This window comes from Lipotes vexillifer, unplaced genomic scaffold (genome assembly GCF_000442215.2).
Source record: "Lipotes vexillifer unplaced genomic scaffold, Lipotes_vexillifer_v1.1 scaffold173, whole genome shotgun sequence".
Lineage (NCBI taxonomy): Eukaryota > Metazoa > Chordata > Mammalia > Artiodactyla > Lipotidae > Lipotes > Lipotes vexillifer.
In genome coordinates this window covers 841427-868558 of record NW_006770924.1, presented here as the reverse complement: position 1 = coordinate 868558, position 27132 = coordinate 841427, and the positions used below count along the sequence as shown (strand labels likewise).

Genomic DNA, 27132 nt, shown 5'->3' with positions numbered 1-27132 from the left:
AAGTCATAAAATTCGGGAAAAATTTAAATTTAGTTGAAAATTTGGGTTTCAATGCTACCTGATTTTTCACTGTTTCCTTGTTTAGTACCTTCAAATAAAGATTTGCCTGCAATTTAAAATTTAAGTTTTAATTTAAAATTTTATTTACAAAGTCATGGAGTTGAAAGATTAAAATTGTATATACAGTTCAAGGTCACATTTCTAGTAGATACTGAAGCTGAGACTAAAGCCAGGCCTCCTAATAACTTATCCAATGACCTTTTCCCATCCAGTGCTGAAGGATCACATAAAACCAATCTGGGGCTTCCCTGGTGGCGCAGTGGTTGAGAGTCCGCCTGCCGATGCAGGGGACAGGGGTTCATGCCCCGGTCCGGGAAGATCCCACATGCCGTGGAGCAGCTGAGCCCATGAGCCATGGCCGCTGAGCCTGCGCGTCCGGAGCCTGTGCTCTGCAACGGGCGAGGCCACAACAGTGAGAGGCCCGCGTACCGCAAAAAAAAAACAAAAAAAAAACAAACCAATCTGAACACGGAGGTTCTATGTGATTCTGCTGTTTATGAGTTTGATGGTCTTGACCAAGTCTTTTAACCTCTCTGAACTTCACTGTCCTCATCTGTAACATGGGAATAATGATGCCTATGATGCCTGGCAGGGAAGATGTGTAAAAAGGCAAGAAAATATATGGAATACTCTTGCAGATTTTCTGGGGCTAGATGAATTAAGGTGTTGTTTATTGTATGTATGGAAAATAGAATTACTTCACCTTTAAAAAGGTGCTAATGTTAGAGAATGCACGAATAGGATTGAAAAAGAATAAGTATTTAACTTAGAAATTACAGATTAAACATTTTTATTGTGGAAAACACTTAAAAGATATGGAAATTGCTCCTCTTTTGTTCCTTTAAATCTAGATCAGAAAAGCAGTGCAGACTTCAAAGATATCTAAGGAACAAACACTAATAAAGCAACACAAGCAAGTGTGGTGGCAAGAACACCAAAGGCTAAATGAAGTCAGGTAAGAACTGAGAGAAATCTCAATTAAGAACACGCAGGAATTACTGAGATGCACTTACCTAGGTAGATGTTCTTTAAATTTCCATATTAATTAAACTATTATAATCAAAATTTAAAGTTACAGTTGAATGTGAGTTAAATTAAAATCGTTTCATTTCTTCAGTTTAATTTGGAATCCAGTGAATATATTAATATGGCTTTTCCTTTCCTTAGGAAAAAAAGAGATAATCTTTTATGTCTGCTAATCACTTACTCTTCTGCACTCCCATTCATACATGTATTTATTTATATTATACTTAGTACTTTGGACTATAATGTTTTGCTTACATATTTGTCTTCTTATGAAGTGATAAACTTCTCAAGGACAAGCATCCCATTATATTCATCTTTACGTAGGATACATAGAAAGAGACAGATTAAATGCTTTCAGTAAATGAATGAACTAAGGGATTCAAGTTGAGTGATTTCTAAATGTAACGGCATCATGACTAACTTGTTCAGTTTGGATTTTTGACTTTTACTATTATTTCCAACAGTCACTTCAAGATGAGTTAAAACAAAATAATGATTTTATACTTGATCTTAAATGTAATCTTTGAGAAATAAATTTTTTTTCAAAGGTCAACCAGAAAGTGAAGGCAGATGTATTTCCCCTCCTTTTAAGGCATATATATTAGTTTTAATGATGGTGGTATTTATAAAGTATGCTTTTTAAAATATATGCTTGTAAGCATATATTTTATATAAAAATAGATAATTCTGTGGTCTCATTCTAAGCTAAATTTCCAAATACCATTAACTTCACTTTCGACATGGGTGCTTTTCATATTGATAGGAGTTTCCTATTCTGGCAAGTAATTGCTAAATGTGACACAAAAGACTCATGATTGGAAATAGTTTTACATCATTACATAACTTAAAACAGAGACTTTGTCATTCATACTTCCACTATAGAAACAAATCAGGCCCATTTTATCCCTTAAAATGTCACCTTTTATGGAGAGAACTTTTGAGCCCATTGGAAATTTTTTTTTAGATTTGCATAATTGAAATATGATAAAAACAAAAGCCATTAGGAAGTTTTAATTATTGTGCTCACTGATGCAGGCTCAAATGTAAGGATGCTGGAGAAAGTTTTTTATCTTGGCTGTTCCACACCCTTCTTACCGTGTATATACCTTGTTCTTGAGCGAGATAAAGGAGGCACATAGATTTCATTATGGAAAGTAATTCTTTTGGCTGACCTGGAATGACACAAAGGTGATGGAAATGAGGAATATTCAAGTAATAACGTTATGTCTTGAAACTTGTAAGGGTTGAAAATTGGACAAAAAGAAGAATTCCAAGATAACTTTCTGTGTTATTCTAGAATGTAGGCTAATTACAATGTGTATTCAGTGAAATTAAAAAGTATTAGTGATAGGAGGAAAGTTCGAGAAATGGCTAGAAAGTTCGAGAATTAAGGGACCACCAGAAAATCAGGAGTTTAAATTCTAGCAGTGTCTCTCAATCTTTAAAATCTACATTCCCTTTTAATAAAAGATGGAAAGTAAAATATTCTTACTCATCACCATAAGAGACTCCCGTCTGCGAATTTCAGGTCCCCAGCAGGTAAGGGCCTCCAATGACATCTGACTTTTGCTGGGTAACTTAGTGTATGCCGTCGTATGTTAAGTACTTTACATGGTTTGTTTCATTTACAGTGACCCTACGGAGTAGGTATCATTGTTATCCTCATTTTACAGATGAGAACCTTGAGGTTCAGAGGATTAAAATTATTTGCATAAGGTAAACCAGCTAGTTTTTGTGGAGGTGGTATTGAATCACTTGCCTTTAGCTCCTGTGCTCACTGACCTTGGAGCTGCGCAGCTTTTTCTTTTTTCCATAGGGTTCCATTCACATCACCTGATATCTAAATGGTCTAGGCTTACTAGAAAAAAAAAAAAGATTTGCCAAACCTTAATTCTTTAAAATCTGTCGTAAGAAAACTAGACAATTAAAATTTCAAAATATAAAATGTAATTTTATATTTAAATTTATAGAATTTAATATTTAAATTTATAAAATTATATTTACTATGCTTTCCAAACTATACCCCTTGAAGACCTTGATACACTTCGCCAGGAGCGCTTTCTTCCTTGTTTCAGAGTGACTGATTTTGAAATTAAAGAGGAAGTTATTTATATTGGCCATGTGGTAAAGAATTGCAATTATTATTTTAATAAGAACTTTTGACTAATAAAGTTTGAGGGGTTTATTTGTAAGCCTTACTACTTTTACTGTAGTTTCTGTTAGAAATATATGTGGTCTCTTACAATTTTATTTTTAAAGTATCACCTTTATACAGAATATATCATGGAGCTTTACCAACAACAATTAAATATTGTCTGGAAAAGTGTCTTTAAAGATGAAATTGAGGTCAGTATTCATAACTGTGTGACTCAGGCCATCTGAGAATTCGCTCTGATTCATTCCTTAGCCAACAGTTGTGAGATTTCCCTCTCTGCCCTCTGTGGTACACAGCTTGGGACAGACTCTTAAAAGAGAGAGAAGCAGATCAAATAGCTAGTCTGAGGTACCAAGCTGTCTGAACTGCTGAGTTCCTTCCTTATTGGAGGGATATGGCTCTGGCCTTCAGCCTGCTCTGGTGCCCTAATTTTCTGCTGATCTCCTGGCTGTTAGTTCCACTAAGGAACTTTAACATCCTCTCTTACTCTGCCTTTCACAATCCATGCCCCTTTGCTTATTGTTTGCATAAATGGCTTTTGATTCTACCAGTCTCCAGTGCTCCATGTTTTCCTTGTTCTGCCGAAATTGGTAACTAAGTGTACCCTAGAAATCCTAGGAAGCTCTGGGTAATTTCTGATGTTCTGAGGAGACTGATTGTACTATACCTAGAACTTTGGCAGCATCCTGGGAGGACAAGGACCTGTATGAAAGTAGAGTCCTGAGAGTTCAAAAATGTCCTCACCAGGCAGGTGGTTGCATTGCAACTGGGCATATCTAGGAAGTAGATTAATGTATCCTCTAGGCAAACAGTCACACAAAATCTCAGGAGAATTTTTGTAGTATCATCAGATTCAGTGGTACCAGAGGACAGGCCAAGTAACAGTAGGAGGTACATAAGTTGGCAGATCTGGATATGGAATGTTGCCTTACATTTGTCCCCTATTCAGATGTGGAGAAAGTTGTCTGTGCTGCAGAGTTCTGACTTGGTGAACACCTGGGACTGAGTCTACATGTCAGTGGTGAACAGGCAGGGTTTTCCTCCCCAGAGTTACCATTTTTTTTTTTTTTTTTGCGGTATGTGGGCCTCTCACTGTTGTGGCCTCTCCCATTGTGGAGCACAGGCTCCGGACGAGCAGGCCCAGCGGCCATGGCTCACGGGCCCAGCCGCTCCACGGCACGTGGGATCTTCCCAGACCGGGGCACGAACCCGTATCCCCTGCATCGGCAGGCGGACTCTCAACCACTGCGCCACCAGGGAAGCCCCAGAGTTACCATTTTAATGCTCTTGAGTGCATCGCAGTTTTTATCTATATTTCCTAAATCATATTCTACAAAACAGAAATATTCTTCAAGATATTCCATGGAGAATAATGAATTTCATCATCCTAAAAATTAGGAAAATACTTCATATTTCATCGCCTTTTTGGAGAACCTCAATGTACTTTAGCATAATCAAGTTTCTGAGAAATCCTGCACTATGGAAACTTGTCTGATTTGTTTAGTTCACCATTTACCAGTTTTTCCTAGCATCTTATTGATGTTTCTGTTTTACAGGACACAATTTGGGAACGTTAGCCTGCATTCACAAGCTAGTCTCAGAGTCTTGTAGTGCTTGCTCCTGGATTTTGTTAGGCAATTAGGACAATTAGAGAAATAGGCTGGTCTTGTCTGACGGTTCAGGGTTGTTAATCTACAAAGCCAGGATGGAGCTTACTAGAATTATTATATGCACAGTAGCAGGTTGATCTCCTGTATGAACAAAGCCACTTCTCCTGTTGGTTTTTATGTTCTGCTATGGCCTTCTAGATGCTGAAAATATAAGAGGGCTGACCTAAATGGTTTAAAGTGCTATATTTTTGTTTTAAAAAATCCATTATGAAATAACTTGTGGGTTTACTCCACTATTATGCACTTATTCTCCATATAACACTTTCAAATGTAATCTTAAAAATACCTTTGACTGGGACTTCCCTGGTGGTGCAGTCGTTGAGAATCCACCAGCCAGTGCAGGGGACACGGGTTTGAGCCCTGCTCCAGGAAGATCCCACATGCCACGGAGCAACTAAGCCCATGTGCCACAACTACTGAGCCTGTGCTCTACAGCCTGAGAGCCACAACTACTGAGCCCGCATGCCACAACTACTGAAGCCTGCGTGCCTAGAGCCCGTGCTCTGCAACAAGAGAAGCCACCACAATGAGAAGCCTGCGCACCGCAATGAAGAGTAGCCCCCACTCGCCACAACTAGAGAAAGCCCGTGTGCAGCAATGAAGACCCAACACAGCCAAAAATAAAATATATAAAATTAAAAAAAAATACCATTGACTAAGACCACATGCTAGAAAAATAGTAAGTGTCATCTACAATAGGACCTCTCCTTTATATATACAAACAAAACACTGTCCCACATTTGTGAATTGGCTTAGAAGATGATGGCACATATGTAATATAAAATACTATGCAGCCACTAAAATAAATGATAATTATGAAAATTATTTAGAAATATCTTAAAGTAAGTTAAAAAAGAAAAACCCGAATATAAAATGGTAAATATGCCATAATTACAACTAGTTAAAATATTCATGCATGTAGACAAGGGTTAGAAACTTATAGGCAAAAATAAAAATAATCATCGTATTAGTGTTGTAATTGTTGCTATTTTCTTATTTTATACCATTTAAAATATTGTATCTTAACAGTCATAATAAATCAAAACTCTTTTTATGATTTTATTAAACCTGCCATAAATAAGGGATAGACTGCAATATTTTTAGATGTCCATTTAGAGCTGGTTATAGTTTTACTCTAAAATGACTATACTTAAATAATATAGTAAAAGATTATTGAGATTTATTATGTTTTTGGTATATAAAAATATATACTTTTTACTCCCATTTCCCTAGGTCAGGACCGCCTCATCTCTGAACTTTTTAAATAACCTCCTTGTTGATCCAGGTTTGCCTGATCCCCTCCTCTTCATCTTCCACTTTTATTGTTCACCCTCCTTCTAGCCCATCCTCCATCTTGCTGCCTTGGAAATTTTTCCAGAACACAGATCTGAGCTGGCATGGTCAGCTTAATATCCCTCAGCAGCTTCCCAGTGCCCGGAGCTCTCTCCACCCGAAATAGTGCCAGGATGTACCCCGTCCTTGCCTTGCTCACGCTGTTACTTCTCCTGGAGTATTCACTTACACTTCTGTCTATCTCAGTGTCCTGGCAAGTACCTAATCCATGTTAGGAATTTAGTATGTGGTCTGAATTAGTGAACAGGTGAATAAAACCACATTAGATTGAGTGTTTCTACTGTTATTTTTTAAACCTATATATATGTTTATGATCATAAAAGAATTGATTGAGATAATGTCTATTTCAGATGTAAAATGGAATCTGAAATAAAATCCTTACTCAATGAAGAGAACATTGGAAATGAATGTCTTTCTGACCTTATGAATTTCGGTAGGTTTTTATTTTTTCTTTTTTGGTTCCACATTTAAAGGGGAGCTTTGTTTTGAAGATGAAAGTGGGCCACACACTTCATGTTCTTTTAATATTGCTGTTTGCTTTTTTCTAAAGGAATCCAAAAATAATCTGCATCTAATGACCTGTTCTTGAAGAAACTTAAAATAATAATGTGTTGCTTTGATTTAATTTTGTTTCACCATAGAACAAGAGTTATCAGAACAATGGTGCACATATCTTAAAAATGTAATAAATCCTCTTCAGCAATTGAGAGCAGATCTAAAATACAGACAGCATCACATTTCACAGCATTCACACTCGCACAGTGAATCTAACTCTGTGAAAGTGCTGGAAGAGGTCAGTATATTTCCTTTACTTTTTTTTTTTTTTTTGCGAGTCCTTGTCATCAGGGATTAGATCCTGACTCATAGAGGAGGAGTCCTAGTTCTTGAATGAATGAGTGAGAGACAAAAAGAAATATCCTAGTTCTGACTATAACTGGAATGTAACTGAATGAGGTGTTACATACTCAAAAGATAAGTAATTAACTTATTTATATCAGAAATCAAGTTTTTATTACCTCCCTCAATGATTTATTATTGCTTTGGAGACAGGACTACAATAACAAAAACAACAGTAACATTTTTAGCTCCCGTTAGGAGCAGGGTTTCTTCATGAGGACTTCATAGCTGTAACGAGTCTACCGATTTATCTGTGTTGCGCCTCCCTTCTTCGGTAAGGAAACCACTTCCTGCTTCCCCCGACCCTCACCCACCCCACACTCACAAGCATACCTCTTCTTTTGTTTTTTGGGGTTTTTTTTGCGGTACGCGGGCCTCTCACCGTTGTGGCCTCTCCCGTTGCGGAGCACAGGCTCCGGACGCGCAGGCTCAGCGGCCATGGCTCACGGGCCCAGCCGCTCCGCGGCATGTGGGATCTTCCCGGACCGGGGCACGAACCCGTGTGCCCTGCATCGGCAGGCGGACTCTCAACCACTGCGCCACCAGGGAAGCCCTGTTTTACTTTTAATAATGTAATATTTTATTTTTATCCCAATTGGAAGAGTTGGAGATAAGAAACATGTACGTCTTATGTATATAAATAGAAGGTATAGTAAATTCTATCTACTCGGTATCTTAAATATATCCCTGAATCTGTCCAAACACACTAATTTCTCACCGAGAATGTTTCGATGACCTCGTAACTGGCCTACCCGCTTTCATTCTTGCCCCTCCTTCCAGGGTATTCTGAAATCCTATCATAGGGGAGGGGATCAAGTTACCCCCCTGGTAAATCCCTTCAGGGCTCCTACCGGCCCACAATTCCTCCCGCGATAGGGGCGGGGCGGGTGCGCAGCCGTTAACTGTTACCGAGAGATCCTTAGCGCGAAACCGTTAGCTCGTGACGACGAGCGAGTGACCCTTAGCGCTGCGGTTGGAGGTCCCGCTCCGACACCAGTCAGCGTTATGGTGGTCCTCGCGGCAGAGAATGTGGTGAGAGGCGGATCGCAGCCTTCTCCCCCGGACCCTCCAGGCCCATTGGCCATGGGCCAGCGGTGAGCTGCGGGGCGCCCCTGGACAACTGTCGTCTGCGGAGCTCCAGAGCCCCTGCCACGGCCGCCCGGACCTTGAAGCAGCCGCAAACCTCTCCTCCATTCCCACCTCTGAGACCTAATGGCAGCAGCGGTCTCCGTGGTCGCAGTCCGTGGGTCCCGGCCCTGTTTGGGCGACCTGAGGGCAGGCTGGGCCCTGGGCGTCTTGCTCGCTCAGTGATGTCTGTTGGGCAGGGTCTGGGGACCCGGCCCTGAGGGCACTGCCCGCTAAGATCTGTTTCCTCAGCCGGGCCTGGACACTGGCTGGAGGACCCAGACTGGGTGCTGGACCAACGTTCCTGGGTCTGGTAACTGGCCGCGCAGGGACCCTCTCCTCTTAGCCTGGGCCTGGACCTCGGAGGGCGAAAGTTGAGCCTTGGGACCTTGCCCTTTCTTGTAGAACAGAGAATAACATTTTGTTTTGGTGGAGGTTTACAGGAACATCATGACCTGACCATGACCTGACCTCAAGAACAAAGGATCTGAAAAAAAAAAAAGGAAAGAACAAAGGATCTGACACCAAGAAGTTTGCAACAACTAACCGCACCCCTCTCTCACCTTTCCTGTAACAGGGCTTTGCTGAAAGCTTTAGGGGAGTTTGGGTTTTTTTATGGCACGAGCCACCAGTCTTGTGGCATAGCCCTTTCTTTGCTCCAAACTGTGACATTTTGGTATTGTTTGGCCTGCTGTAAGTCGAACACACGGTAACACTCCCTGTACATTTCCCTATCCGCCTCCTTTAGTCTCACCTCCTATGTGACACCCTCTTTTTCCTACTAGACCTTGTCCCACCGACGCTGGCCTTCTTCCTATTCCTCACATAAGCCAGACTCCTTCTTGTCTTGAGGCCTTTGCACTGGCTGTTTCTTCTGTCCTACTCATGGCCCTTTCTGTCTTTTAGGTCTTAGCTTAAATGTCCTCTCCTCCGAGAGGCCTGTCCCGACCACCTGCATGAGAGAAGACCCAGTCATTCCCTATTACCTCAGCCAGTTTTTACCTCACTTACCTCCTCCTGATATTTTCTTACTTACTTTTTATGAGTTTAAGACTATCTTCCCTGACTAGAGCATAAGTTCCATTATCATAGTTGCCCGAGATGTAGGCTTTTAGGTGATTTTTCTTACTTTATTTTTCAGTTATTCTGTAGTATTGTCATATTGCTTTCATAAATAATAATTAAAAATAAACATTAAAAATCCATGTCCAACTGGGGATTGGAGGCAAGGATGCAAGGAAAGGAGTGGGTGATTAAAGCAGAGGCAATCTGGAAAGCTTTCTGCTTCATCACAAACAAAATCCAAATGTGAGTGCAGAGTGGCTATGACTGAGCCCATTTTTGGGTTATGTGTCTAGAAGCTCCTTTAAGGCTCCTTTGTCTGATGGGTACTGCTTGGCTATGGCATCTCTTGAACCCTCTTCCATGGGTCCTCAAAGGGACTTTATCTAATTTGTCATCATTTAATGGCTTTTGAGAAAAATTCCTGTGACTTTAAATATAAATATTGGATAAATCAATAATTTGCATACCACTTGTTCTAAATGTCCTATAGGTTGACTTCGTGAAGAAACAATTGAAAGCCGTCTATGAAAGACTTAGGCTAGAGCAACAGAAAATAGAAAATTATCTTTCAGACTGGAGTTTGAAAGTAAGTGCGATATAGGTAGTAATTTATCAATTTGTCATTTACATTAAATAAAATAATCATACAATTTTTTTTCAGACACTTGATCATTCTTCAGAAGAAAGAAGTAACCTGCTTAGTGAAATGCCCGTGGAATTAGAAACTTTGGAATGTCCATACCCTGACTTGAAGTTTTCAATCCTTAATGAATTCTGTAACTTTACAGAGAAATATCAAAAGAAACTTCAAGATTTTGATATGCAGTTAGAAGATATATACAGGTAATAAAACTACTTGAATTATCTAGATTTTTGCCACCAAATTTTTACTTTTTTAGGGGTCACTATACTTCCTGTTTACTGTTTTCATAGATACTTTGTGACTGGAATACAGACTATCAATAAATGTTTAGATTTACTATTTGTTGAATAGAGAGGTGTTTTTTTTTTTCTCCAAAGTAATTTCCTTGAAATAATGGTTTTAAAGATTTTTATAAGGTTGAAACTTGATGAAAATATCCCTCTTATTTATCTCTTTACTACACAGGTAAGAAATAGTTTTCAAACATGAATTTTTGATAACTATGAATTTTTATTTCAAGATGTGAAGCTCTTCTTCAATGGGAATCTACAAATCAGTACTAAAAATTGATTACAATGGAAAATATACCCATGGAATTATGTTACTTGTAATCTACTGTGATTTTGCCCTATAGTGAACACAAAGTATGTTTTATAAATTTATTTTTTAGAAATTGAAGTTTAAAAAAGTGCATTTACAATATTGTGTTATTTTCAGGTATACAGCAAAATGACTCAGTTATATATATACAAATTTTTTCAGATTATCTTCCATAATAGGTTGTTATAAGATATTGAATATAGTTCTCTGTGCTGCACTGTAAATCCTTGTTGCTTATCTATTTTATGTATAGTAGTTTATATGAGTTAATCCCAAACTCCTAATTTTTCCCTCCCTGTCCCTCCCTTTCCCCTTTGGTAACCATAAGTTTGTGTTCTATGTCTGTGAGTCTGTTTCTTTGTATATAGATTCATTTGCATTATTTTTTAGATTCCACAATAAGTGATAGTATATAATATTCGTCTTTCTCTGTCTGATTTAATTGACTTAGTATGGTATTCTCTAGGTCCCATCCTTGTTGCTGCAAATAGCAATAAGAAAATGCACTTTCGATTGTATCCTGAGAATGACAATCCTCTTCTGAATGACAACTATAATGTTAAGTGACTTAAAATTCAGTGTCAGCAGGGCCATCTTCTCTAGTGTAGATTCTATATTAAAATTCATTTAATGAACAAACCCAGAAATGCCACCCTGGGTCAGAGCAATAGCCTACTTCATGTAGTTTTCTGTATATGAAGTTTCTGGGAAACGTTTTGTAGGAAAATATGCTTTTTATTATATTGACCTCAAAAATTTCCCCAAAGAATATACACCTGAAAAGAAAGGAAAACGATTGAAGGGACGCATGTATAGTAAATTAGCAATAGAAGTAAAAGGCTCTTCCTTTGAAATGAAAGAAGATGAATGTGACAAGTATTAGTATTTCTTGTATTTCTTTTTTTTTTTAATTTATTTTAGTTTTTGGCTGCATTGGGTCTTCGTTGCTGCATGTGGGCTTTCTCTAGTTGTGTCGAGTGGTGGCTACTCTTCATTGCGGTGGCTTCTCGTTGCGGCTCTCGGTGCATAGGCTTCAGTAGTTGCGGCATGTGGGCTTAGTAGTTGTGACTCGCAGGCTCTAGAGCACAGGCTCAGTAGTTGTGACCAATGGGCTCTAGAGTGCAGGCTCAGTAGTTGTGGCTCATGGGCTGTAGAGCACAGGCTCAGTAGTTGTGGTGCACAGGCTTAGTTACTCCATGACATGTGGGATCTTCCCGGACCAGGGATTGAACCTGTGTCCCCTGCATTGGCAGGCAGATTCTTAACCACTGCACCACCAGGGAAGTCCCTAAATGGGCTGTTTTGAATAAATAGAGGTGGTGGGCATCAGAAATCTGTGGCTGGTGGGGAGTAAGGCATGTAAATGCACCGTTCTAATTAGCGCAGTGAATTATATATTCAATTTTAATATTTACTGGACTCTCATTTGCCAGTATCTGCCATTATTTTGATAAGGCCATTTCCCCTTTTGGTTCTAGTTATTAGGCCTTGTGAGAATTCACATAGATTGTATACATATATGTGTACACCTGTACAAGTGAGCGTGTGCATATTTTAAACAGGTGCCTACTGCTACAACATAAGAAGGCTGAAAGATCTAGGGGGCATTTTTAAATTGTGAGAAATTTTCATTGGGCTAAAGGCAGTGGACATCATGGTTAATCCCCAATATTTATTTTAATTCCTCCTATTTTGTAGCAGCTTGCCAGTTTGGGTTGGAATGACTCCAACCCCAGATCCAAAGGTAGACCCTGATGGGGAGTGTGCACCAGTCCATAACTTGATTCCCCCTGGTCACAACAATTAGCTCAGGGTGGTCCAAATCTAGGCAAAGCTCAGAACTTTTGTTAGATACTTGTGAGGAGTAGTGCATTTTCTTCCCTGTGGATCTACCAGGAAAGTACATGGCTGTGGTTGCTGCTGGCAGCCATCTTGTGGATGAAGGACAACAGCACACAAGGAGAGGAGAGGGCCCAGACAATCATGGGGAAACTGGTCTGGTACTGTGTTTGAACTGCATGGGAAGCCAACGTCATTGCTGAATTTTCAAGGGCAATTAGTCCATATTAATGTCTTAAACCAGTTTGAGTATAAAATTCCTAATTTTATATAATAGTTGATTTGGTTTCAAAATATCCATGACTCATGAAATTAATCTGTCAATTTAGTACAATTGCAATTGAAGAATTGTTCAACATTATTCCAAAATTTATTAGGAAGATTAAGCTTGTAAAATCACCCAAAGTGAAGAATAACTTCTTCAAAATGAAGAATAACTAGGGTGGGGGAGTGGTAAAACTTGCACAGCCAAATATAAATATATATTTTAATATCAAAGTAAATTAGCAAGTTCATATGTCTGTAGCAGATCAATGGAACAAAATAGAAATACAGAAAACAGAAAATATCTATAATAATTTAATTTATTATAAAGGTAAAATTTTTATACTGTGAGGGATTATTTATATGACAGCACTAAATAACAGGGAATTAGAAAGTTAGGTTAGATCTCTTATTCCTTATGACTCAGTAAACTCCAGGTGCATTAAAATGTGAAGAAGAAAATAATCATAAAAGAATTAGATAAAAATAAAAATAAGTGTTAAATAATCTTGGAGTGGAGAAGGCCTTTTAAAAACACATTACCTGCAGTGAAAATCATAAAGAAAAAAATTAAATAAATGCAATGACATAAACATTTAATAAAATATAACGGGATGTTTCCTCAGGCAAGTATTAAATCTTTAAAGACTCAAAGGGACTTCCAGTTTTCTGTCCAGCAAGTAAGGAGCTTAGAATTTGCCACTCTGCTCTAATGAGGAGTAGAAAGCTGAACAAACTGGAAAATCAACAACTCTTCTTAACTACCTCAGAGAAGTTAGGTCACAGGGCAAACCACTGCCCCCAGAGCTGGAGACACAGGTGATACAGAGAATCACAAATTACCTGAGAGGAAACTGGTTTAGCAGAAAGCTTCAGGGGAGCCAATGTTGGGGTAGGAACACCTGGACTGTAACTGAGGAATTGCTTGAAGCTGAGTTGTGGACAACTTTGAGAGTTAAAAACTCTAGGGCGGGGGGCTTCCCTGGCGGCACAGTGGTTGAGAGTCCGCCTGCCGAGCAGGGGACACGGGTTCATGACCCGGTCTGGGAAAATCTCACATGCCGCGGAGCGGCTGGGCCCGTGAGCCATGGCCGCTGAGCCTGCGCATCCGGAGCCTGTGCTCCGCAACGGGAGAGGCCACAACAGTGAGAGGCCCGCGTACTGCAAAAAAAAAAAAAAAAACTCTAGGGGGCCTTAGTTAAGAGGGGTGTCAGCACACTTTTGTGAGTTTTACCTCAAGAAGTTCTACCAGGTACCCACAGTGAATATCTGAGAAAAATCCCCTCATGCCTCTGACGAGGGAGGGGAAAATGAACCGTTTGGAAATACTCCAGAGCATTCTGTTCTTAACAAAGGCTGCCCTCAGGAGAAACTATTTTATTGGAGCCTAAAGTGCTACAGTTTTATCAGAACCTAACCTACCTGGGGGTGGGAAAATACACAAGTCCAGCAGCGCTAGCCTTCCTTGTTGGGGACGGAAATACCCAACTCCAGCCATCCTGTCCCACCAAAGGGAGGGAAAACTGAGAAGGATTTGTAGAGTTCATAGTCCCCAGATTTTCGACTGTGCTGAGGGTCAGTGCCCCTAACCCTCCCCTCCCTACCCTTCTTCCGTGTTGTCAAAAGGTCAACTGTATACTTGAATATACAGTGATTTATTTTTAGTTATTCATTGTAGTAGCTGAAGACTGAGGAAATAATGTCAATAGGAACTAGTTTTGTAGATTATTGTACAACCATACAATGTATTACTTTCCAGATTAAAAACAAAAAACGATGTAGGGAATTCCCTGGCGGTGCAGTGGTTAGGGCTCCACACTTTCAGTGCCGGGGGCCTGGGTTCAATCCCTGGTCAGGAAACTAAGATTGTGCAAGACACGCAGTGTGGCCAAAAAAAAAAAAAAAAAGTAAATACTTAGCATTCACTGATATGGAACACTTTCCAAGGGTCAGGATTAAGGTGTGATATAAGGTTAATAAGCAAGCCTTATATACAGTGTACAGTACACATTGTGTAAAACAGGAAAAAGTAAAACACATACATACAGATACATATTTGCTTTTATATGTCTGAAAAAATATGCAGAAATTGATAACATTTGTTGCCTTTGGGAATGGAAGCTAGATGCCTGGTGGGGGGGGAATGTGAGGGAGAATTTTTATTGTAACCACCCCCTTTTATTATACCTTTTGAATTTTGAAGGCTGTGAATATACTGTCTATTCTAAAAACAAGGAATTTTTTAAGGAAAAAAATAAGGGTAAAAAACAAATGACAAATAGGAAATGTTGGCAAATATCAGGCACAAAAAATTAAAATCTCTAACATATAAAAACACTTTGCAAAATTAATTGTTGAACAGCCAGAAGAGAAAAGGGACAAAAGAGAGGAAGAAGTGACTTATCATTCATATTTTCCACAAATATTTGTTGAGCAATTACTGGCATAAAATAAACAAAAACCCCTGTACTCATGAGGCAGGTTGGAGACACACAACGAACTATAAACACCCTAGGTAAGTAAATTATCCACGGTAGTATATTAGAAGATGATAAGTGCTATGGAACAATAGAGATTAGAGGAAAAGAGAAGTTGCTGGGATTGTGGGGGAGGGGACAGACTGCAGTGTTTTTTAAATTTTTTTTTTGCATGTGGACCATTTTTAAAGTCCTTATTGAATTTGTTACAATACCGCTTCTGTTTTATGTTTTGCTTTTTTGGCCACCAGGCCTGTGGGATCTTAGCACACTGACCAGGGTTGGAACCCGCAACCCTCCGCATTGGAAGGCAAAGTCTTAACCACTGGACCGCCAGGGAAGTCCCAACAGGTTGCAAATTTGACTAGAAGTTTGGGGATAGTCCTGGTTGAGGAAGCAACAGTGAAGGAAAGTCATGAAGGGGGTGAGAGGGCTAGCCATGCAGAAATATGCGGTATGAGTGTTCTAGCCAGTGTTTACTGAGGTGGGCATGTTTCTGGCAAGAGGCTTGTGTGGCAGGAATAGAGTGATAGACAGGGAGAGGAGTAGAAGGTATGGTCAAAGAAGTAAGGGTGAGGGTGGGACATTTAGAGCCTGGTAGCCGTTTATAAAACTTCTGATTTCACTCTGAGTGATATGGGAAGCTACTGGAAGCAGAAGTGTGAGGAAGTGTGCTAACTAGACCTAACTTATGTTTTAGCAGAATCACTTTGGCAGTTATTGTGTTTAAGATGGAAGAAAGGAGGGCCAAGAAAAGACTGAACCCTTAGAAAGTTATTAAACCCAGGTGGGATATAAGGGTGGCCTGCATCAGGAAGTGGAGATGGTGTGAAATAGTCAGCTTCTGGACACATTTTAAAGGTAGGGCCAACAGCATCTGCTGACAGACTTAAAATAAGGTATGTGAGAAAAAGAAAGCAACCGAATAGTCTAAAATTTTGTGGTTGAGCAACTGGAAGGATGAAGTTACCATCTACTGAGTGGGGGAAGATTGTAAGCAAAACAGAGGGGGAAATCAGGCATTCAGGTTTGGACATGTTGAATTTGATGCTATCAGATGTCCAAATACAGACTTTATGAAGGCAGTCAGTTATATGAGTTTGGAGTTCAGGAGAGAAATCTGAGCTGGAGATACATGTTTGTGAGTCACCAGCATGAAATTGGATGTGATCACCAAAAGAGTGTGAAGGGACAAAGGAGAGGATCAAAGACTAGTTCCTTGTGAAACTGCACAACTCAGATAGGATTTGCACACAGCCAGAACTCTGACTGGGACTTGAACACTCAGGCTGAGACTTTCACTCAGCCAAAACTCGGATTGGGACATGAATCCATGGGCTGGGACTCCAACCCACGGTCTTTCAATTGAGATTGCACACCTGGTCTCAGGACTTAACGAAGCTCAGGTTCTTTATGTCTCAGTGCAGGAGGAATTCAGGGAGAAGCAAAGTGATAGGTAAGAAGTGAATTTATTTAGAGAGAGCTACGCATTCCATAGACAGAATGCTGTCAGTCCCAGAAGGTGAGAGCAGCCCCAGAATATGAGATGGTTAATTTTTACAGGCTGGGTAATTTCATAGGCTAATAAGTGGGAGGATTATTCCAACTATTTTGGGGAAGGGGCAGGGATTTCCAGGAATTGGGCCACCACCCACTTTTTGGCCTTTTATGGTCAGCCTCAGAACTGTCATCATGCCTGTGGGTGTGTCATTTAGCATATGCTAATGCATTACAATGTGTGTATAATGAGGCTCAAGGTCTACCGGGAGTCAAATCTTCCAACATCTTGGACCTAGTTGGTTCTAACCAGTTTATCCTTAAAGGCTATGTCATTATTTTAAAAGTTGTGCCCTGCCCCCTTTCCTCCTGTTTCACTTGGGTCTGCTGGCATTACATTGTCAGCAAGAAGGGTAACCAACAAAGGACACTGAGGGAAGGTCTGTGAGATACAAAGAAATGCAAGAGTGTGCTGTCCCAGAAGGTAAGGGAAGAGGGAGTGGGCAGCACCGTGAGGAGGAGGGGCGATCCACTGAGTAAGTGTTGCTAGGTCAAATAAAATAGGACTGATGGTTGACTGCTGGCTCCACATGGAGGTCTTTGGTGACCATTTTCACGGAAGAAGTGGGAACAAATGCACAACTGGGTTGGGTTCAAGTGAACGAGAGGAAACAATTGAAGGCAATGAGCATAGATAACTCTTTTGCGAAGTTATCTTGCAAAGGAGAGCAGGAAAGTAAGGTCAGACTTGTTGTGGTTTTGTCTTTTGTTTTGCTTAAAATGGGACAAATATTAGTATGTTTGATGCCGATGAGAATAATCCAGTAACAAGATTTAGTGCACAAGTGGAGGAATAAGCACGAATGGTTCATCTACTACAGTAACGGGTGGGGATGCAAGATTCTATGGTCAGATGCTGGGAGGTGAATTGATATCCTCGTGGCAGTCCATGGAACTCTGGATGGTAATTCTAAATACAAATGACAGAGAAATTTTTGAAAACCTCTCTACTCATCAAAGCAATGAAAAATTTTAAAATGCTCAGATTTTTACCTATAAAATGGTAAAACACAAAAGAAGTTTTTAAGAATCTTTCTTATTTATTTATTTATTTATTTTTGGCTGTGTTGGGTCTTCATTGCTGTGCATGGGCTTTCTCTACTTGTGGTGAGTGTGGGTGCGTGGGCTTCTCATTGTCATGGCTTCTCTTGTTGTGGAGCATGGGCTCTAGGCGCACAGGCTTCAGTAGTTGTGGCACATGGGCTCAGTAGTTGTGGCTTGCGGGCTCTAGAATGCAGCCTCAGTAGTTGCGTTGCACGGGCTTAGTTGCTCCGCGGCATGTGGGATTTTCCTGGGCCAGGGCTCGAACCCGTGTCCCTTGCATTGGAAGGCATATTCTTAACCACTGCGCCACCAGGGAAGCCCAAAACAAAAGAAATTTATGCAAGTTTAAAAATATGGAAGAAATGGGCATTTTTGTACAGGACTAGTGAATAAACACTTTTGGAAGACAATCTGGCAATAGGTCATCACATATCTTTATAAGTGTAAATTCTCTTTGTCTGTTTAGAAATAATCTTAAAGGAAATAATCATAGAAGTGAAATAAATAGTTGGCTTCAGGGTGTTCAATATTGTTTTTCTTTCTTAAGTGATAGCAAAATCTTCAAAATGACTAAATAGTCAACAAATAGCTTCATCAGTTATGATATATCCACACAATGGAATACCACAGTCATTAAGAATTATATTAAAGAATTTTAATGACACAGGTAGTTGGCAATAATTTGCTGTGCAATTAAAAATCAGGCCACAAAATAGCTTGCATAACATGGGTTCTCTTTTATTTTTCCCTTTCCCTCTGAAAGTGTTACATCCATTTAGCCACAGAAAAAAAAACACTGAGAGGTTATCCACCCAAATAAACAATAACAATAGCTGTCCCCAGGTAGTAATATTATAAATAATTTTGGCATATATACTGTTTCTATTTTATAAAGCAAAAATACAGATCTTTTAAAATTTAAGACAAAGAGGGAAGACGGAACCATTGATATTTATTGAGTGCCTATTACATGACATGACAAGTACATGTAATTTTAATCCTCAATACACGCCATTTCAAAGCTCTATTTCACAGATTTGTTTTACAGCTGCAGCTGTAGATGAGCAATTTTCCCAAAATTTCTGAACTCGTAGATAGCTTAGCAGGAATTAGTTTCTTCTGCTCATCTGAAAAGAAAGCTTCTCCCTCACACCACACTACTTCAAGCATGTATATGCACCAGGATGTTGGTAAATTGGGTTGACTACTAGAGCAGTGCTATTTAATAGAAGTAGGATGTGAGCCACATTCATCATTTAAAATTTTTATGTAGCCATATTAAAATATTTTAAAAGATAAAATGTATTATGGTAGTATATTTTAACTTAATAGTGCCAAGATATAATTTCAATGTAAATCAGCATTTAATTATTAATGAGATATATTACATTTCTTTTTTCATACAAAATCTTTGAAATCTGGTTTGCACTTCACACCACAGCACACCTGAATTGGGACTGGCCACATTTCAAGTGCCGAATAGACACTTGTGTCTAGTAGCTTCTATCTTGGACAACAGACCTTTAAAGGATATTGTCTTTTACTAAAACATTTTTTTAAGAATTGGCTGCAATCGAACTTATTTATTTATTCAGTATGTTTGTGAAGCTATTTAGATTCTATTTGGGCTGTATTTCATTAGTAACATGAAGACAGTTTAATTGCTTGTTTTAGACTCAGATGAGATTGTGGCTTTAATTTTCTAACATTTGGATGAATTAATCATATGGATGAGACATAATTGATGCTCCATTCAGCTATGTCAGATCTGAAGCCAATATGTGGTAAATGGTAAAAGCTATAGAATGATAACAAGTAATTTCTACTTTATTGTTTGATAGGTTATTAAATTTTATAGTGTTGATTCATAATCATTATTCTAATTATAATTATATAATTACTCTAATAATAATTATGAGATCTAAATCTTGAATGCTATTGAAAATCCACAATAATTTTTTTAATATAATTTTATTTATTTTTTTATACAGCAGGTTCTTATTAGTTATCCATTGTATACATATTAGTGTATATATGTCAATCCCAATGTCCCAATTCATCACACCACCACCCCCCCGCTGCCACTTTCCCTGCTTGGTGTCCATACATTTGCCCTCTACATCTGTGTCTCAATTTCTGCCCTGGAAACTGGTTCATCTGTACCATTTTTCTAGGTTCCACATATATGCGTTAATACACAATGTTTGTTTTTCACTTTCTGACTTCACTCTGTATGACCATCTCTAGATTCATCCACATCTCTACAAATGACTCAATTTCGTTCCTTTTTATGGCTGAGTAATATTCCATTGTGTATCTGTACCGCATCTTCCTTATCCATTCATCTGTCGATGGGCATTTAGGTTGCTGCCATGACCTGGCTGTTGTAAATAGTGCTGCTATGAACATTGGGGTGCCTGTGTCTTTTTGAATTATGGTTTTCTCTGGGTATATGCCCAGTAGTGGGATTGCTGGGTCATATAGTAGTTCTATTTTTAGTTTTTTAAGGAAGCTCCACACTGTTCTCCATAGTGCTGTATCAATTTACATTCCTACCAACAGTGCAGTAGGGTGCCCTTTTCTCGACACCCTCTCCAGCATTTATTGTTTGTGGATTTTTTTATGATGGTCATTCTGACTGGTGTGAGGTGATACCTCATTATAGTTTTGATTTGCATTTCTCTAATAATTAGTGATGTTGAGCAGATTTTCATGTGCCTCTTGGCCATCTGTATGTCTTCTTTGGAGAAATGTCTCTTTAGGTCTTCTGCCCATTTGTGGATTGGGTTGTTTGTTTTTTAAATATTGAGCTGCATGAGCTGTTTATATATTTTGGAGATTAATCCTTTGTCTGTTGATTCGTTTGCAAATATTTTCTCCCATTCTGAGGGATGTCTTTTCATCTTGTTTGTAGTTTCCTTTGCTGTGCAAAAGCTTTGAAGTTTCATCAGGTCCCATTTGTTTATTTTTGTTTTTATTTCCATTACTCTAGGAGGTGGATCAAAAAAGATCTTGCTGTGATTTATGTCAAAGAGCGTTCTTCCTATGTTTTCCACTAAGAGGTTTATAGTGTCCCATCTTACATTTAGGCCTTGAATCCATTTTGAGTTTACTTTTGTGTATGGTGTTAGGGAGTGTTCTAATTTCATTCTTTTACACATAGCGGTCCAGTTTTCCCAGCACCACTTATTGAAGAGACTGTCTTTTCTCCATTGTATATCCTTGCCTCCTTTGTCATGGATTACTTGACCGTAGGTGCATGGGTTTATCTCTGGGCTTTCTAACCTGTTCCATTGATCTATATTTCTGTTTTTTTGCCAGTATCATATTGTCTTGATTACTGTAGCTTTGTAGTACAGTCTTAAGTCAGGGACTCTGATTCCTCCAGCTCCATTTCTTTCCCTCAAGACTGCTTTGGCTATTCGGGGTCTTTTGTGTCTCCATACAAATTTTAAGAGTTTTTGTTCTAGTTCTGTAAAAATGCCACTGATAATTTGATAGGGATTGCATTGAATCTGTAGATTGCTTTGGGTAGTATAGTCATTTTCACAATATTGATTCTTCCAATCCAGAAACATGGTATATCTCTCCATCTATTTGTATCATCTTTAATTTCTTTCATCAGTGTCTTATAGTTTTCTGCATACAGGTCTTTTGTCTCCCTAGGTAGGTTTATTCCTAGGTATTTCATTCCTTATGTTGCAGTGGTAAATGGGAGTGTTTCCTTAATTTCTTTTTCAGATTTTTCATTATTAGTGCATAGGAATGCAGGAGATTTCTGTGCATTAATTTTGTATCCTGCAACTTTACCAAATTCACTAATTAGCTCTAGTAGTTTTCTGGTGGCACCTTTAGGATACTCTATGTATAGTATCATGTCATCTGCAAACAGTGACAGTTTTACTTCTTCTTTTCCAATGTGTATTCTTTTTATTTCTTTTTCTTTTCTGATTGCCGTGGCTAGGACTTCCAAAACTATGTTGAATAATAGTGGCGAGAGTGGACATTCTTGTCTTGTTCCTGATCTTAGAGGAAATGCTTTCACTTTTTCACAATTGAGAATGATGTTTGCTGTGGGTTTGTTATATATGGCCTTTATTATGTTGAATGTATGTTCCCTCTATGCCCACTTTCTGGAGAGTTTTTGTCATAAATCGGTGTTGAATTTTGTCAAAAGCTTTTTCTGCATCTGTTGAGTTGATCATATGGTTTTTCTTCTTCAATTTGCTAATGTGGTGTAACACATTGACGATTTGTGTATATTGAAGAATCCTTGCATCCCTGGGATAAATCCCACTTGATCATGGTGTATGATCCTTTTAATGTGTTGTTGGATTCTGTTTGCTAGTATTTTGTTGAGGATTTTTGCATCTATATTCATCAGTGATATTGGCCTGTAATTTTCTTTTTTTGTAGTAGCTTTGTCTGGTTTTAGTATCAGGGTGATGGTGGCCTCATAGAATGAGTTTGGGAGTGTTCCTTCCTCTGCAATGTTTTGGAAAAGTTTGATGAGGATGGGTGTTAGCTCTTCTCTAATTGTTTGATAGAATTCACCTGTGAACCTGTCTCGTCCTGGACTTTTGTTTGTTGGAAGATTTTTCATCACAGTTTCAATTTCATTACTTGTGATTGGTTTGTTCATATTTTCTATTTCTTCCTGGTTCAGTCTTGGAAGGTTACACCTTTCTAAGAATTTGTCCATTTCTTCCAAGTTGTCCATTTTATTGGCATAGTGTTGCTTATAGTAGTCTCTTAGAATGCTTTGTATTTCTGCAGTGTCTGTTTTAACTTCTCCTTTTTCATTCTAATTTTATTGATTTGAGTCCTCTCCCTCTTTTTCTTGATGAGTCTGGCTAATGGTTTATCAATTTTGTTTATCTTCTCAAAGAACCAGCTTTTAGTTTTATTGATCTTTGCTATTGTTTTCTTTGTTTCTATTTCATTTATTTCTGCTCTGATCTTTATGATTTCTTTCCATCTGTTAACTTTGCATTTTGTTTGTTCTTCTTTCTCTAGTTCCTTTAGGTGTAAGGTTACACTATTTATTTGTGATTTTTCTTGTTTCTTGAGGTAGGCTTGTATTGCTATAAACTTCTCTCTTAGAACTGCTTTTGCTGCACCCCATAGGTTTTGGATCATCATGTTTTTTTTGTCATTTGTCTCTAGGTATTTTTTGATTTCCTCTTTGATTTCTTCAGTGATCTCTTGATTATTTAGTAACGTATTGTTTAGCCTCCATGTGTTTGTGTTTTTTACGTTTTTTTCCCTTTAATTTGTTTCTAATCTCATAGCATTGTGGTCAGAAAAGATGCTTGATATGATTTCAGTTTTCTTAAGTTTACTGAGGCTTGATTTGTGACCCAAGATGTGATCTATCCTGGAGAATTTTTCATGCACACTTGAGAAGAATGTGTAATCTGCTGTTTTTGGATGGAATGTCCTATAAATATCAATTAAATCTCTCTGGTCTGTTGTGTCATTGAAAGCTTCTGTTTCCTTATTTATTTTCATTTTGGATGATCTGTCCATTGATGTAAGTGAGGTGTTAAAGTCCCCCACTAGTATTGTGTTACTGTCTATTTTCTCTTTTATAGCTGTTAGCATTTACCTTATGTATTGAGGTGCTCCTATGTTGGGTACATATATATTTATAATTGTTATATCTTCTTTTTGGATTGATCCCTTGATCATTATGTAGTGTCCATCCTTGTTTCTTGTAATATTCTTTATTTTAAAGTCTATTTTTTCTGTTATGAGTATTGCCACTCCAGCTTTCTTTAGATTTCCATTTGCATGGAATATCTTTTTCCATTCCCTCACTTTCAGTCTGTATGTGTCCCTAGGTCTGAAGTGGGTCTCTTGTAGACAGCATATATATAGGTCTTGTTTTTGTGTCCATTCAGTGAGCCTGTGTCTTTTGGTTGGAGCATTTAATCCATTCACATTTAAGGTAATTATCGATATATATGTTCCTATGACCATTTTCTTAATTGTTTTGGGTTTGTTTTTGTAGGTCCTTTTCTTGTGTTTCCCACTTAGAGAAGTTCCTTTAGCATTTGTTGTAGAGCTGGTTTGGTGTTGCTGAATTATCTTAGCTTTTGCTTGTCTGTAAAGCTTTTTTTTTTTGTGGTACATGGGCTTCTCAGTGCTGCGGCCTCTCCCAATGTGGAGCACAGGCTCTGGATGCGCAGGCCCAGTGGCCACGGCTCCCAGGTCGAGCCGCTCCATGGCACGCGGGATCCCCCCAGACCGGGGCACCAACCCGCGCCCCCCGCATCGGCAGGCAGACTGTCAACCACTGCGCCACCAGGGATGTCCTGTAAAGCTTTTGATGTCTCCATCGAATCTGAATGAGATTCTTGCTTGGTACAGTAATCCTGGTTGTAGTTTCTTCCCTTTCATCACTTTAAATATGTCATGCCACTCCTTCCCTTTCATCACTTTAAATATGTCATGCCGCTCCTTTCCGGCTTGTAGAGTTTCTGCTGAGAAATCAGCTTTAACCTTATGGGAGTTCCCTAGTATGTTATTTGTCATTTTTCCCTTGCTGCTTTCAGTAATTTTTCTTTGTCTTTAATTTTTGCCCATTTTATTACTATGTGTCTCAACATGTTTCTCCTTGGGTTTATCCTGTATTGGACTCTCAGCGTTTCCTGGACTTGGGTGGCTGTTTCCTTTCCCATGTTAGGGAAGTTTTTGACTATAATCTCTTCAGATATTTTCTCGGGTCCTTTCTCTGTCTCTTCTCCTTCTGGGACCCCTATAATGCAAATATTGTTCCATTTAATGTTATCCCAGAGGTCTCTTAGGCTGTCTTCATATCTTTTCATTCTTTTTTCTTTATTCTGTTCCGCAGCAGTGAATTCCACCATTCTGTCTTCCCGGTCACTTATCTGTTCTTCTGCCTCAGTTATTCTGCTATTGATTCCTTCTAGTCTATTTTTCATTTCAGTTATCGTATTGTTCGTCTCTTTTTCTTTGTTCTTTAATTCTTTAAAGTCTTTGTTAAACATTTCTTGCATGTTCTAGATCTTTGTCTCCATTGTTTTTCCGAGGTCCTGAATCATCTTCACTATCATTATTCTGAATTCTTTTTCTGGAAGGTTCCCTATCTCCTCTTCATTTAGTTGTTTTTTGGGTTTTTATCTTGTTCCTTCATCTGGTACATAGCCCTCTGCCTTTTCATGTTGTGTATCTTTCTGTGAATGTGGTTTTTGTTCCACAGGCTGCAGGATTGTAGTTCTTCTTGCTTCTGCTGTCTGCCCTCTCTAAAATCCACAATGATTTTTAACAACTTTGTCCCTCTGTGTATACATTGCTAACACCCAAAAGTTGTACTTTTTCAACTAAATTATTTCAATTTACCTAATTATTAGTAACTTTCAAAATAACCGGTTAGTAGCTTATGGACTTCCCTTATTGTTTTTTCTCTTAATACAGAACTATTTACGTTTATTAGAGAAAAGTTTTTAAAAGTTGAGGCAAGCTAAGAGAAGAAACTAAAAGCTTATCTAAGTTTCTAACACCAGAGATATACTCTGGTAACATTTTGTACATTTCAGATATATGTATATTGTTCATAAAAATGAAAAAATACTCTACACTATCCATTGTTTTTCCAGTTTGTGAACTGGATCCAGTATTATTCATTTTTTCTATAAATGTTTACTAACCTTTTTCTATGTTTTAAGTCACTGTATTAAATGTTCTTTACAGCATATTTGTTATTACATGCATGGTATTATGATACATTGTTATAATTCATCCACACAAATTTAACCCATTTCCTGGTTTTGGGCAAATATGTGCATATTACATATTTTGATATTTGTTTTAAAACCTTGGAATAAAAAACCTTGTCACCATACTTTGAGTAATCCCATGGTTAATCCTTTTAGATGAATTCTTAGAAATGGAATTGCTGGCCAAAGGGCATGAAAAATTCTAAGGCTTTTGAGAGTATTGCCATATTGCCTTCCAGGAAAGTAGAAACAATTTATACTTTCACCAACAGGCTATCATTTGGTTCATCTTTTGGACTTGTTGGTCAAGGTATTGGCTATGGCTATCATGTGTGAATATCACCAGTGCCTTGTTCATATTCTCTTTCTCTCTCTTTTTCAGTATTTATATAGCATAGCTCTGACACTGTACTTATGTCAGTTTTGCCAACAGAATTGGCAAAAAGATAAAAGATGAAATAGATAAAAACCAGCATTAGAAGCCAGCATTCAGGAAACAGTGAGTGGCCTCACATGATTTTCTTTCTTTTATTTTTTTTAATTGAAGTATAGTTGATGTATAATACTGTGTTAGTTTCAGGTATATAGCAAAGTGATTCATTTATCCATATATATGCATATATCTATATTCTTTTCTTGATTCTTTTCCATTTTAAGTTATCACAAGATATCAAATATAGTTCCCTGTGCTGTATAGTAAATCCTTGTTGATTGTCTATTTTATATATAGTAGTGTGTATCTGTTAATCCCATAGTCCTAATTTATCCCTCCCCCCACCTTCCCCTTTGGAAACCATAAGTTTGTTTTCTATGTCTTCCACATGATTTTCTTTAAAAAATATTTGAATAAACATATGCTTACATATGTGACTCTTGCTTGATGAATAAGAGATAGAAGAAGGAGGGGGAAAGGAGCATAATAAACCACTGACATTTGCTTACTTGATGAAGTTACAGGAAGTTAAAACACTTTAATTAGCAGGTGGCATTTTTCTCTGAGAATATATTCTCAGAACTTTTGGAAAGATTCAGGGCCTGGTCATGTCCTGTCTGAGGTTCTACATTTCTGGTCTGGGCTGATTGTATGTCAAGGGTGGTTAATAAGGGGAGAAGTGCTCAGAAACAGGAGCATAATTATTTGAACACTAATGTGTTCATTTAGTCACATTGGTTACATGACCCCCTCAAGCAATGTCCTTGGTCACTGCAACTCCCATTTTCTCTTGGCATATTCCAACATGGATTGTCCATGGGAATTTGTATTTCTTCTGGGGAGGTAATAATTGCAGACTATGATTTTATTTTTCTGTCATGTGTATTTCATAGCTTTCTCTTAAAATAAATACATCATTGAAAATACTTAATTACTTTATGATCATGAACTAAAAGCCACACTTGGTGATTGTTCAACCTACTCTGGGTTTGTTGTGGGAATGAAGTATATTTTAAATTCTCTTGACTATGGTGGAATACATTTTATCAAGGAAAAAAAATGGGTCCAATTTCTGCAGGATATCCCAAAAATTAGTCTTAGATTTTTGCTTTTGCTTAATTAATAACTCAGTCTGTGTATTTACTGATATGTTATGTTTGTTTAAATGTCTTAGTATATCTA

General features: G+C 38.3%; 1 protein-coding gene across 1 annotated transcript in view; it reads left to right on the top strand.

Moving 5' to 3' along the window:
- The window catches only part of CCDC148 (coiled-coil domain containing 148), a 177278-nt gene that overhangs the window by 7843 nt on the left and 142303 nt on the right, over window positions 1–27132 (top strand). The window contains exons 2-6 of the mRNA XM_007446450.1: window positions 912–1015; window positions 6615–6697; window positions 6906–7057; window positions 9842–9937; window positions 10013–10194. Coding sequence (XP_007446512.1) covers window positions 912–1015; window positions 6615–6697; window positions 6906–7057; window positions 9842–9937; window positions 10013–10194 — 617 coding nt within the window. The remainder of the gene's footprint in view (window positions 1–911; window positions 1016–6614; window positions 6698–6905; window positions 7058–9841; window positions 9938–10012; window positions 10195–27132) is intronic.